Source organism: Tupaia chinensis, unplaced genomic scaffold, assembly GCF_000334495.1.
Source record: "Tupaia chinensis unplaced genomic scaffold, TupChi_1.0 Scaffold000283_1, whole genome shotgun sequence".
Lineage (NCBI taxonomy): Eukaryota > Metazoa > Chordata > Mammalia > Scandentia > Tupaiidae > Tupaia > Tupaia belangeri.
Window position 1 is genome coordinate 860,653 of NW_006159766.1, and position 12,999 is coordinate 873,651.

Below are 12,999 nucleotides of genomic sequence, written 5' to 3' on the forward strand. Positions count from 1 at the left end.
CAACCACATGGTGCATGTGCTCACCAGAAAGAGGGAGAGTAGGAAACATTCCCTCTGGGGTATGGTCAGGCCACAATCCCTTCTCCCTCTCTCCTTCCTTGCAGGGTTTTGAGCACACACGCATATGCACCTGCCGTGTTTCTCAAGCTGCTGGGCCCAGGACTCAAACCGCATGGTCAGCCATGTGGGACATGGGTGCCTTATCCATCAGGCCATGGAGCTAGCTCATGGCTTGCGTTTTATTGACCAGTCACACAGTTGGGTGATAGATGGTCTTCCCCTCAGAGAGTTTCTAGTGAAGTGGAGAAAATGGGTTAGCCAAACAGCTACATATAAGCTACCAAGTATTGCAGAGGGAACACAGAGGGTCATGTGAGTGTGCAGAGTGGAACTGAAGCTGAGATTTAAAGAGATGGAAAGGAGTTATTAGAGAGCTGGGCTCCTTCCCAGATTTTTAAATAAAGGGAACAACCTTCGCGAAAGCCAGCTGAAGGTCAGTCAGGCCAGAGCATAATGGGCCAGGCTTGGGGAGCAGGTAGCTGTGAGGCAAGCTGGAGGGGCAGGTGAGGGCTGCAACTTACCTGTAATAGCAGAAGATGAGAAGCCACCTGCTGGGTCAGCAGCCAAGGACTCGTCGAGGGAACTGGTGCCTACACACACTGGAGTGCTTTGTAGCTATTTTATTAAAACAAGGAGGATGCTATTGATAGGAAAACTCGCTGGACATAAGATCAATGACGAGAATAGAGTGCACAGCCTCGTGTATGTGGTGCAGTGCTTTGTGCAGCAGGAGGAAGGAAGGAAGGATGTGGCATTGTATTTTCTTGTGTTTGCATAAAGAAAAACTGAAAGGATTAACTAATAAAATCAGTTACCTGTCTCCTGGAGACAGGAGTGAACGTGAGACTTTTTAATATCCTTTCAAGTTTGGACCACATGAAGGGCCTGCCTATTCAAAAAATGATTTACTGAAGAAAGAAGAATACAGAAGAGTAGAAATTTGTTTTTGCTATAGGGTGCACATGCTCACCACAGAAAGACACAGAGAAGGAGGGAAAGACACATCATTCCCTGGGGGGGAAATGACCACGCTGCAACCCCTCCTCTCCCGGTCTCCTCTCGGGGTTTCGGGCACACGTGCCTACCTATCCACTGTGATTTTCACGTTGCTGCGAGCCTTGTGGGATTCAACACCTTAACCTCCACGCCACCTGCTGCTTCCTTTGTTTTCTTTATTTTCTTAAACTTTCTTCCTTTCTTTAAAGAGGCAGGTACCCTCAGCAGGGTCTCGTGGTGTCAGAGGTCCTGGCCCTCCAGCCAGCCAGGACTGCACCTGCACCTGGTATGTTCCGGGGGCCAGAGTCCACACCAGGCCCCCCATAGGCTGCAGTGCCAGGAATCGGCACCCCACCGCCTGTGGCACCATGGCTGGGCCTAGAAAATGTACCTTAAGTAGTGAGCCTTACCTTTTTTCCAAAATGAAACTCAAACATAGATTTCTATTTTCCGAATGTTGTCAGAACCTATGATTTTCTTCTTAAAGTCAGAGGATCAGTTCTGTGTTGGAGAGAGTAGAAAAGCAGGGAACGTGCTGGAACATGCACCCCCTACATCGTTTTAAATGGCAGGTTAGAAAAAAAACCTCTCACTTATGTAAGAAAATAGTTTCAATATTTTCAATATGGTGTAATGTTCGCTGCTATTCGTAGTTTGCCTTCCAGAGCGCTTTACAAATTTTCCTAGGCCCACATGGAGGAGGAACATTCCCTTGTGGTTTGGACTGCCTCCTTAGAAATGAGGCAGAAATGAACTATCTTTATATAAGCCAGGAAACTGAAAAGACTTGTGAGTTGTGGGTTGATTATGCAATTAAATTAGACTCGCCTGAGTAATACCTATGCAGGATCGATCAGTGTAATTGAATTGTCACAGGGTGAGTAGGGACGAGTCCGGATGGGTGCCAACCGGTGTCTTGGCCAGCTGTGCTGACCGTTCCAGCATGGTGGTTTTGTGATGGAGAGGTATTTTGAGCATGAAAGTTTAAAGCCCTCCAGGAGGCAAGCTTTATACTCATGAATGCAGTTTTCATACACATGACTTAGTTCTTTTTTGAATACCAGAGGGTACTTAATCTGTTTACTGACTCTCTTGGGTCAGGAGCAGTGAGCTTATTTGTAGGGTATGTCAGAGTTTCATTTTTATTTCTGTATGTTAGAGGAGTGTGACTTGTTTCTTTCAAATTGAGTGGAAAAGGTTCACTTTAACAGTTTTTTTTAAGGAGGGTTTTGTTTTGTTTGGTTTGGTTTTGCCTTAGAGTATGTGTACTTTCCAGAGAGAGACCCATAGACAGTGAGATAAAAAGTGAGAAATTGCCCCCTGGGGAAATGGCCACTCTTCTCCTGGGGTCTTGGGCACGCATGCATTTGTGCCTGGTGTGAGTTTTGAGCCGCTGGGTCTGGGACTCAAACAGTGGTCCGCCATGTGAGAGTCCAGCAATGTAACTGTTATGCCATCTGCTGGTCCCTAACAGTCTATTCTTTTCTTTTCTTTAAAAAAAATAAATAAATAAAATAAACCTATTTATTTAATTGTATGTATGTATGTATCTATTTATTTATTTTAATTTGCTATAGGGCACATGTGCGAAAGAGGAAAAAAACGAGAAAGCAAGCTATAGGTCCAGGACTCGAACCGTGCTCAGCCATGTGGGAGTCTAGCACCTTAACCACCATGCCACCTGCTGACCACCCTAACGATCTGTTCCTAACCACTATTGCTGTGATGTGTCTGTGCTGTAAAATGATGACACCTGTGTACGACCCACGGCGCACATCTGCCAGCCTGGAGCGTTGCTGGGCTTTGTGATGAAAGGTGAGCTTTAACGTGCACAGTGTGAGGTTTGAGCGGGTCGCTGACGGTCCGCACTGGTTCTGGAGTGGCCGTGGTGTTGATGGCCATGGCCATCCTATTCTGTTTTGGTTCTTAGTGGTCTCTCCTGTAATGAGTATTGCTGAGTAAAGCCTCAGAGAACACTGGCAGTGTCTGAGTTTGACTTTGCACTGTTCTTTTCTCCTTTCCTTGACATTCTTAGAATGACTCAGTAGTTTCATGTTGACCCTAGATTCTTACCATGACTCATCAATAACTTTGCTTGCTTAGGTTTAAGAAATCATTTGATAACTATGTTTTTTTCCTTCTTTTTTTTGTGGTCCTGATTTTCCTTTCCTTATTTCTTCCTTTTGCTTTCTGTTTTTTGTTTTGTTTTGTTTTGTTTCCTACAAGGTGTGTGCGTTCACCAGAGAGAGGAGAAGGGGAAAGTGAGAAGCACCCCCAGTGGGGATGGCCATGCCTTCTCCTCCCTGCTCCGCTTGTGGTTTTGGGCACACACGCGTGCGCATTGTTGTATTTTCCAGCTCTGTCGGGTATGGGACTCAAACCACATACTTGGCCATGGATCCAGCCTCCTTAACTACTGTGTCACCTGGCTAGCCCACAAAAGTTTTTATTTATTTATTATTATCCATTAAGTTTTTAAGGTGCTTATTTTGAGCCGTTCTTATAGGGAACTCTAAAGAACTACGTATAGAGGTATTATGACAGACTCTCTCCTGATGCAACTTTTTTCTCTATTTTTTGGAGGTTACTTTTTTGTTTTTTTTTTTTTGCTATAGAGCACATGTGTTCGCCAGATAGAGAGAGACAAAGAGACAGAAAGCGAGAAATCACCCCCCCAGGGGGGATGGCCATGCCGCAATCCCTTCTCCTCCATCCTCCTCTCGGGAGCTTAGGCACGCACGCACACGCGCCTGGTATGAGTTTAAGCCACCGGGTCCGGGATGCGAACCACTGTCTACTACATGGGAGTCCAGCGACATAGCCATTATGCTAACTGCTGGTCCCTGGTTTAGATTGATGCAACATTTTTTTTTTTTTTGAGAGGTTTTCGCTATAGGGCACGTGCGCTTGCCAGACAGACAGAGACAGAGAGACAGAAATCACCCCCCAGGGGGGATGGCCAAGCCGCAGTCCCTTCTCCCCCATTCTCCTCTCGGGATCTTGAGCATGCACACACATGCGCCAAGTGTGAGTTTTAAGCCACCAGGTCCAGGACGTGAACCGTGGTCGACTACGTGGAAGTCCAGCGACATAGCCATTACGCTAACTGCTGATGCAACTTTTGACCTAAGGGAGGACATTTAAATAAACTCTGTTATGGGCCAGCAGGTGGTGTGGTAGTTAAGGCGCTGAATCCCACATGGCTGCCTCTGCTGAGTCCCAGACCTGGTGGCTTACAAAACGCCTGGAGTGTGTGCCCAAAATCCTGAGAGGAGACTGGAGGAAGAAGGATTGCAGCATGGCCATCCCCAATGGAGGGTGATTTCTCAATTTCCCTGTCTCTCTCTTTCTCTTGCGAGTGCACACACTCTGTGGCCAAAATCTTAAGTACATACATAAGTAAAATCTGTTACGTAGAAAACGCAAAGGAGGCATGAGAAAGGAGCTGCAGAAGCTGGTGAAGACATGTCAGCGTGGGCTCCCGGTGCCGTTCTGCAGGGTGGCAGTGGGGTGTGAGGAGGGTGGCACAAGAATTGCTGTGGTGTGTATGGGTGGGAACGGGTCAGAAAACCAGTCCTGGAAGCCCTGGATCGTGTGTTTAATGGTCTGTAGACTTTTCATTTCCTGCCCTCTCCTTAAAGCAGATCGTAGCATGACTGCTCTATAGACTTTTTAAAAAGAAGAGTATTGGGTTTTTTCATAACAGATCTTTATAAACTTTTCCACCCCATTTATAAGTCGTGGTCAAGTGCGTAGGATCGGAGTTTTGTAAGTGGCATAAGAGATTGAGTTCTGCTGTGAGGACCGGCCCAGAAGTGAGACGTAGCGGTGCACACGCAGGCCTGCCGTGAACAGGAGGGGTGTGGGCGCTGGCGTCGCCTGCAGTCGTCAGAGGCCCGTGAGCACAGGTGGCCCCTGTGCCAGCCCACTGCCCGTGCTCGGCCCGCTTTCGAGCTGGGCACTTGAACTCTGCCTCTTGTCTACATACGGGATTGGGTGACTGCCACGTCCCCAACCTGCCTAGAGGTTTCTCGCCTTTTTCCGGGCATCGTGGGGATTTCGTGAGTACCTGAAGGAGCAGAGACTAACTCTGAATGTGAGCTCAGAGAACCTGGGATGGGTGCAGGAGGGAGTCCCCTCCCCGTTCCCCCTCTGGCTTCCTGAGCCACTCCTGGCCCCCTCTAGCCCCACGTCTGTGTGGAGGCCCCTGAGTGGCCGTGAGGGTGCGCGCAGGGCGCAGCTGGCTTTTCAGGCATCTCTGTGGTTAGCCGCAACCTCCTGGCTCCTTTGACAGTGACCCTCATGTCTCTGCCTGCTTGATGAAGGCACGTACCTAATTGCTTAACTACTCTTCTGGCCATCTTGCTCTTAGACCGGGGCGCACACATACTTGCACTGATTCATACTGCTGTTTCCTTCTTCCCCGTGCATTACCTCAGTGCCCAGACCTGTCTGCAGTTGACGCACACGGCCGGGCACCGGCTGAGCTCCTCTCCCCTTCCCCCGGGGCAGCCCTGGGCGCCCGACAGGGCGGGGTGGGGGCGAGCCGCCTTCCCTGAGATGTGCATTGGTCAGGGGACACTGACCTGACCGCTTTCCTATGGAGAAAGCTTGCTGTAAGGGTCTGTGCTGCAGGGTCCGTGTTGATGGTGCTGTAAGGGTCCGTGTTGATGGTGCTGTAAGGGTCCGTGTTGATGGTGCTGTAAGGGTCCGTGCAGGGTCCGTGTTGATGGTGCTGTAAGGTCCGTGCAGGGTCTATGCTGATGTGGTCTGTGATCCAGGTCATTGTTCGCCAGTGGACAGATGGTGTACAGAGAGGTTCAGTCTTTTGCCCAAAGTCTCACAGCCAGACTAGGATTTATTTTTAAGAAGTATTTTTTTAATTTGTTATTTTGATTTGGTATAAGGGACCTGCATTTACCAGAGAGAGAGAGAACACGAGAGGGCAAGCTGCCAGGTCTAGGACTTGAACCGCAGTCAGCCATGTGGAGTCCACTGCTTTAACCACCGTGCCACCTGCTGGTTTCCCATCAGACTAGGATTGGCATCTCGATCTGGCTCGAGAGGCCCGCTCTTACTAAGTACAGTGTTGTAATGCTGTTCAAGGCAGGGTCTCGAGCCCGCTGAGCGAGAAGCTAGAAAGCCTGCCTTGGAGAACAGAAGCCATGCTGGTCACAGTCAACCTGGAGCTCGGCGAGGTGGGGGAGACGTAGAGTCTAGACCAGAAAGGCAGTGGTACCCGTGCTGAGGCCGAGGGAGCGTCCCTGCCTGCAGAGTGCAGAGTTAGAGCCGCGCCCGCAGTTCCGGGACCGACTGGGACTGGGACTTGGAGATTACGTTTCGCTGGCTCTCTTCTGTGGAGAACACAGCACTGCATTTTTTATTTTTTTCTTCCGAAGGGCTCTGTTGTTTTTTTTTTTTTTTTCCCTTTAACCATCTCCTTGTCAGTGATTTGTTGAAACTTATCCCAATGAGTCAGAAAAATAAAATCCATCCTTCCACCCCCACGGTCGCTCCTGTTTGTCTTTCCTTCTCTCATTCCCTCCCCTCTGCCCACACCCATATTTTTGATAGTGTTCCTCTTTCTCAACTGGCAGCTGCTTTGACAGGACAGGCATTTCCAAAGCTATTACGGACTAATAAAATGAGACTCGACAAACCCAGTGGAAGGCAGGCCACATCTGCTTTTCTGCTGTGACTCTCCCGGGCTGTGCTTACTGGGAGTGGATCGGTGGTGAGCAGGGGAAGGAAGCACGGAACTACCTTTTTAGATAGCGTGGGACGGAAGGGGCGATACTGCACACGTCAGTGACCCGGGGCCTCTTACACCCCTGTTCCTTGGATTGCTGGCAGAGCCACTCATGGCTTTAAGGGACAGTTGTACAGATACTAAAACCTAACTCACTCGATCGGGGAAATGACCCTCCCCCTTTAATTCAGTGCCTCTGAATAAGAAGGCATATAGCTAAACTCAGTTTAGGAAAGGAGTTCACGGGGGAGAAAAACATGCCTTTTTAACAGCTTTGAAATCTACAGAGTATCGTTCCTCCTCAGGTTTTTCGGTCAGTACCTCCGTAGGTGGTGTTTATCTTCACGGATACACAGTGTAGACAGGAGCAGGTTTTAGTGTAACCCACTTGGCACTGCCCGTCCTGTCCTCACCTGCTCTCGCCAGTTCCGTGTACGGTCCCAGCTCATGCCCCTGCCCGGCGGTCAGGGTGGAGCCTGTGACCGTCGGCAGTAGCGGCCCGTGTGGCCCTGCCGTTCTCGCTGCCTGTGGGCGCTGGCGGCTGCTCGGGTCTGATCGGCCTGCTCGTCGTCTGCAGTGTATGGGAGTTCTTCTTTGGGGGGCATGGTGATTTCCAAGTGACTGTGGTCATTGGTAATGCCAGGTTTTGAAATTGGTTAGATTCTGCCTAGAGTAGGTCTCCTTTGGCTATTTCAAATCTCAGCTTTTCTGATGTGTTTTATTTTTCCTTATAACGCTTTTAAGTCTTTTCTGAGTAAGGGAATAAATAGTTCAATAAAGATTTTATCCCGTTTGTAAATATGGAAAGACTACATGCAAGTGTAATACTGTATTTCTATCTCTGAAAAGAGTGGACTTTCAGTTTTCAGCCTCTCTAACGCCGGTTAGACCATGTCCCGGCTCCGTGTTAAAGCCCGGGGGGACTTCAGTACGTGCTCAGTACTCTACCCTGCTTCCAGCACTGCCTCCCTTCCTGTTCTTGCCAACTTCGAAACTGAGCATCTCCTTTTCCTCAACTGTAACATGGCGGTCCGAGCAGAGCCGAGCATAGGAGGGGTGGCGTGCCGTCTCTCAGAGGAGGTGCTTCCCGAAAGGCGGCACCGCCATGTCCAGGCATCGTCTTCCCGATTTGTGACACGTGTCCATCTAACATACTCTCGGCTCTCGGAAAAGATGTGGCACATTGTTGCATAGAAAAACACTTTGTCGGGACCAGCAGTTAGCATGATGGCTATGTTGCTGGACTCCCATGTAGTCGACCACGGTTTGCATCCCGGACCTGGTGGCTTAAAACTCACACCAGGCGCGTGTGTGTGCGTGCCCAAGATCCCTGGAGGAGAAGGGATTGCGGCGTGGCCATCCCCCATGGGGGGTGATTTCTCGCTTTCTGTCTCTCTGTCTCTCTCTGTCTGTCTGGCGAGCGCACGTGCCCTATAGCGAAAACCTCTCAAAAAAAAAAAGTCATCATTTTTCACTTGACCTGGTATATGTTTTACTTACTTTTTTCTTTTTCTTCCCGCAATAGTCTATAAACTCTTTTTCTTTTTTAAAGGAAACTTCTTGAGAGCAGAGATGTTTGTCTTGTTTTATTTTGTATTTTCTTTTTTTTTTAATAATTTTTTAATTATTTATTTTATTTTATTTATTCATTATTTTATTTTTTAGTTTGACCAGAGAGAGACAGAGGGTGAGAGTGAGAGAGAGAGGAAGTGAGAAAGCAAGCCACCAGATTCAGGACTTGAACCCTGGTCGGCCATGTGGGAGTGTCCAGCGCCTTAACCACCACGCCACCTGCTGGTCCCCCTTTATTTTGTATTTTCCCAAAGGACGTGTACACTCAGCAGAGACGGGGGTGGGGGGGGATAATACCCCCTGGTAGGCATGGAAGAGCTGCAGTCCCTTCTCCGTTTGTCCACCCTGTCAGGACACGGGGCACACACGCGAGCACATATGTGTCGGTGTGTTCTCTGAGCCACCGGGATTGCGCCGCGGTTGACCGTGAGGGATCTGGCCGCCTTCCACTGGGCTATAGGCTTCCCCGTATCAGCCATGTCCTTCACAGTGTCCGGTTTGCTTGTCCTTGTGTAAGGGACCCTGACAACCCTGACACACCGAAGGCGATCCAGGAGCTTGCCAGCCTGTGTAAAGCACGCTGCCCTTGACCGCTCCCTTGACCACACCCCTGATAGCCTGTTCTCTGGACGAGATCGCAAGCCCGACTCATGTGCACGCCTCTCACACACACACGCACACACGCGCCTCGGCCATGGTGGCAGAGGCATAGAGCAGCTCAGGGTTAGAAAACACTTTCAGGGGCTGGCAGGTGGTGTGGTGGTTAAGGCACTGGACTTCCACATGGTTGATTGTGGTTTGAGTCCCAGACCTGGCAGCTTGCTTTCTCACTCTCCTTCTCTGGTCATAATTACTATTATTATTATTTAAATTTTTTTTCAGAGATGGCTCAAGAGAATGTGTATAAGACAGCAACTATAGGTATCAGGTCACTTATAAAATTTTATATTCTTTTTTTTGGCAGTTAGCATCATATTTCAGATGTTTTTAAATTATTAAAATAGTTAAAGCTTAATATTTTAATAAATATTGAAGTAGATAGATAAATCAGAATATATTTTATAATTTCTCTTATTGAACCATTTGCAGTTCTAAATAAGACTTCAGTAAACAAATTAATTCAGAAATCTTTGAGGCTTTGCTTATTTCTTTAAGAATGAGTCATAGGGGCCAGCAGGTGGCATGGTGGTTAAGGTGCTGGACTCCCATATACCTGACCCTGGTCCAACTCCCAGATCTGGTGGCTTGCTTTCTCATTTCTCTCCCTTTCTATTTTTATTTATTATTAATAATAAATAAAAAATAGTTCTTTTAAAAAAGAATGACTCATAGAGGCAATATTACTTGGTTAAACATGCTTTTGATATCATTAAAAATAATAAGCCTCTGCAAATAACTGAGTCATCTGGACTTTAAGCCAATTGACTCTCTGGGCAGCCCTTGCTGCCGCTCGCTTGATTCTCTAGAAAGAAGCGCTGTCCTGAAAGCCGTGGGCGCTGGGCTCCATGCAGCCGAGTCATGCCCGTGCTCAGCGTGTCGCACACTCGGGGTGTTACATGTCATTCCCTCTTCAGCGTCTCACAGTCTTGAATATACCTTGCGTGAACGGGAATTTAAGGATATTAAGTAATGCTATCAATAGTGTTTGGAAATGGTCAACAGAGCGTATCGTTTCTTTCTTAAACCCCTATTACCGTCAGGATAGTTAAAAAGTCACCAAAGGGCTGACCCCGTGAATGAGGGAGCTGGCTCCCACACGGCTTACCACGCCATGAGAATCGACCGACAGCTTGAGAAACACCCCGGGTGTGTGAACGTGCCCCAGATTCTGACATGAGGTGGAGATGGAGAACAGGCAATGCCGTGACCCTGCCCCAGTGGGGATACCTTCCCCCCTTTCTGTCTCTTTGTCTCTCTGGCAAGCACATGCGCCCTCTGGCAAATAAAAAATAAGTCACTGAAGGTGAGGGACGCTGCAGAGCATGGTAGGTATGTGTGAGGTGCTGCCGTTACTCGAGCAGCGTTTCCTGGGAGGCGCCCTCAGGTAAGGACTCCAGTGAAGCATCATTTCGTTGACACTGGCCCTAACACTGGTCTCGTGACTCTGCCCTGTCCGCAGGTTAAAGTGCTGCACAATCAGCTGGTCCTTTTCCACAACGCCATCGCCGCATACTTTGCTGGGAATCAGAAGCAGCTTGAACAGACACTTAAACAGTTCCACATCAAATTGAAAAGCCCTGGAGTCGATGCCCCGTCTTGGCTTGAAGAACAGTAGAACCACACCTGGGAAGCAAAGGCAGTCGTGTTGCTCTGTTTCTAAACCAACCTAATGAAAATGAAACCGAGGTCGAGGGGAGGGGAGGGCTGACGACCATTGCTGTGACCATTGCACAAGTGGCTTTAATTTCCCTTGTTCATACTGTAACACTCGAACTGTTCAATTTGATGGGAAGGCGGGTGGTTTTAACGCAAACATCATTTCTATAATCAGAACACAAAACTTTTCCTTTTTGAGAAATCCTTTTGTACCGTGAGGGTGGATGGCTATTTCTGTAGTTTGAAAACATCTAATATAGATTTGCACTGACCTGATATAAACTCTAGGTTTTTGGTCCTGGGACTGAGGACCAGTTGTAACTTTTCCAAAGGGAGGTTTACATGATTTGTATCCACATCAGATATTTTATATACGAATATATTAAACATCTTTAAGAGATTCATTTTCATGTATTATCTTAAAGAAAAAGAAACTATTTTGCAGAATAAAATTATATGGTGTTCCTTCAGCGTCCACACAAGAGGCAGCAGCTCTAATGACTGACTGGTTTGTGGAGTTGGGGCAAATACCTTTTTAAAAGTGACTCCGTACCATTGTAATTTTGTTGAGACTTTTTTTTTTTTTTTAAGATACAGGAATCATGGGCGCGTGTGCGTGCGTGCCCAAGATCCCGAGAGGAGAATGGAGGAGAAGGGATTGCGGCGTGACCATCCCCCCTGGGGGGTGATTTCTCGCTTTCTGTCTCTATGTCTCTCTCTGTCTGTCTGGCGAGCGCACGCGCCCTACAGTAAAAATCTCTCCAAAAAAAAAAAAAATACAGGAATCACACTCATTTCTGCGAGGCTGTTAAGCTTATGAATTTTTATCACCCAAAGTCATTGAATGGTTACGTTAGCGATTTCTTTCAGTTCATAATGAAACCTGCTTATTGGATTTTTTCTTTTTCAACAGGTGGACTTGGGAATGGAAATTCTTAATGGTTTCTAAAGTAGAAATTTGTTCTTAGAAAGTTAGCTTTTGGTAACTCCACACTGAGAGTAGTGAACTGCTAGACAGCTTTCGTGGACTTCCATAAGTAACAATACCAGTTAAGCCTTAAATCACAGATATGTGCCTTCTCAGATACGTAATTCTTGTTTAGAATCAATAATCCAATGTACATAATCCATGAGATGCTCCTTCGGATAATGTTCTACGTGTCTGCTCCTTCCCTGGAAAGCAGCAGTGTATAAATGTCGGGTTTCTTTGTACTCGCTAATCTGTATTTAAGTTTATGGGGAAATCAACTTTTGGGTCTGCTATTTGGTTTTTCTTGACTCCTTCAGAGGAATGGGAAGGCTTAAGGAGTTTTTCTCTGGGGTCCTGAGAAGCTTCTGTGGGACAGGGTGGCGGGAACCAGAGGAAGGGGATGTGAAGGGTCCCACTGCTCCCCTAGCACCGTCGGTTTGTCGTCGGTGGCCGCCCGGTCTGCTGCGGGGTCCTGCCAGTCATGTAATCCTTTTTAAATGTAAAGTTCTTTTGATTTTTGTCATAGACGTAAATTAATGTCCGAGAACCCTCTCCACGTTTGTTTCTTTGGTGTTGAAATGAAGTACTTAAAATTACCATTGCACATGAACTTCGTGGACTCTAGGATGTTACGTATGTTCAGATGCCTTTTTAGCTGGCTTTCGAGTAACGTGCCTGTTCGTTAATTAAACTGCACTTCCTGTGCTGTAACGTGACTGCGAGTCCTAAGCCTCCTTGCCTCCTTGCCTCCTTGCGTGTTCGCGCCCTGAGGGAGCCGGACCTGACTCTCCCAGCAGAAGCACCCTGGGAGAGCCCTCACATTCCCCAGAGGGGCCTCTGGTGCGGGCCCCCACTCCTATTCAAGTGTTTGCTGATGTACTGTGCTTCTCTGGCCCTCTGTAGTCTCTGAAGTCTCTGTTTGGAAAATCTGTGGATATATGATTTGTCTTTTCTGAACTTTAAAAATAACAAACAATGATGCCTCTGTCACTTCCTGTTCTCAGTTCGTCATTCTTTGTCCTCCGTCTGAAGCCTTTGAAAATTGAACGTTTCTAGTCTTCCCGTGTTGCCGTAACAACTGAAGCAGCCAAGGAGCTAAGTGGTTCCATGGGGCGACCGTGTTTGAGAATAAGCTAAAAGCATCAGCGGTTCTGAGTGGTGGGCACACGTGCTCTGGGAATGGTGAGTGACACAGCAGTACCTCGTGGCGCGTTTACTCGTAAGAAAGCAGTTCATGTTCATTGTGGAGAAAGTCAGGACATTTCGGAAAACGGAAATAATAATGCACAAGAGAAGAGAACGGTATCGTCCCCAAGGAGTAAGAACTGCATAGAGC

At 47.7% G+C, this 12,999-nt stretch overlaps 1 protein-coding gene across 2 annotated transcripts in view; it reads left to right on the plus strand.

The window, feature by feature from the left end:
- ARFIP1 (ARF interacting protein 1) overlaps nt 1-11,071 on the plus strand; it is a 134,186-nt gene extending 123,115 nt beyond the window's left edge. For both annotated transcript variants that reach the window (XM_027772568.1, XM_014588515.2), the window contains one exon: nt 10,497-11,071. In XM_027772568.1, coding sequence (XP_027628369.1) covers nt 10,497-10,652 — 156 coding nt within the window. In that variant the 3' untranslated portion in view covers nt 10,653-11,071. The remainder of the gene's footprint in view (nt 1-10,496) is intronic.
- Nucleotides 11,072-12,999: the final 1,928 nt, after the last annotated feature.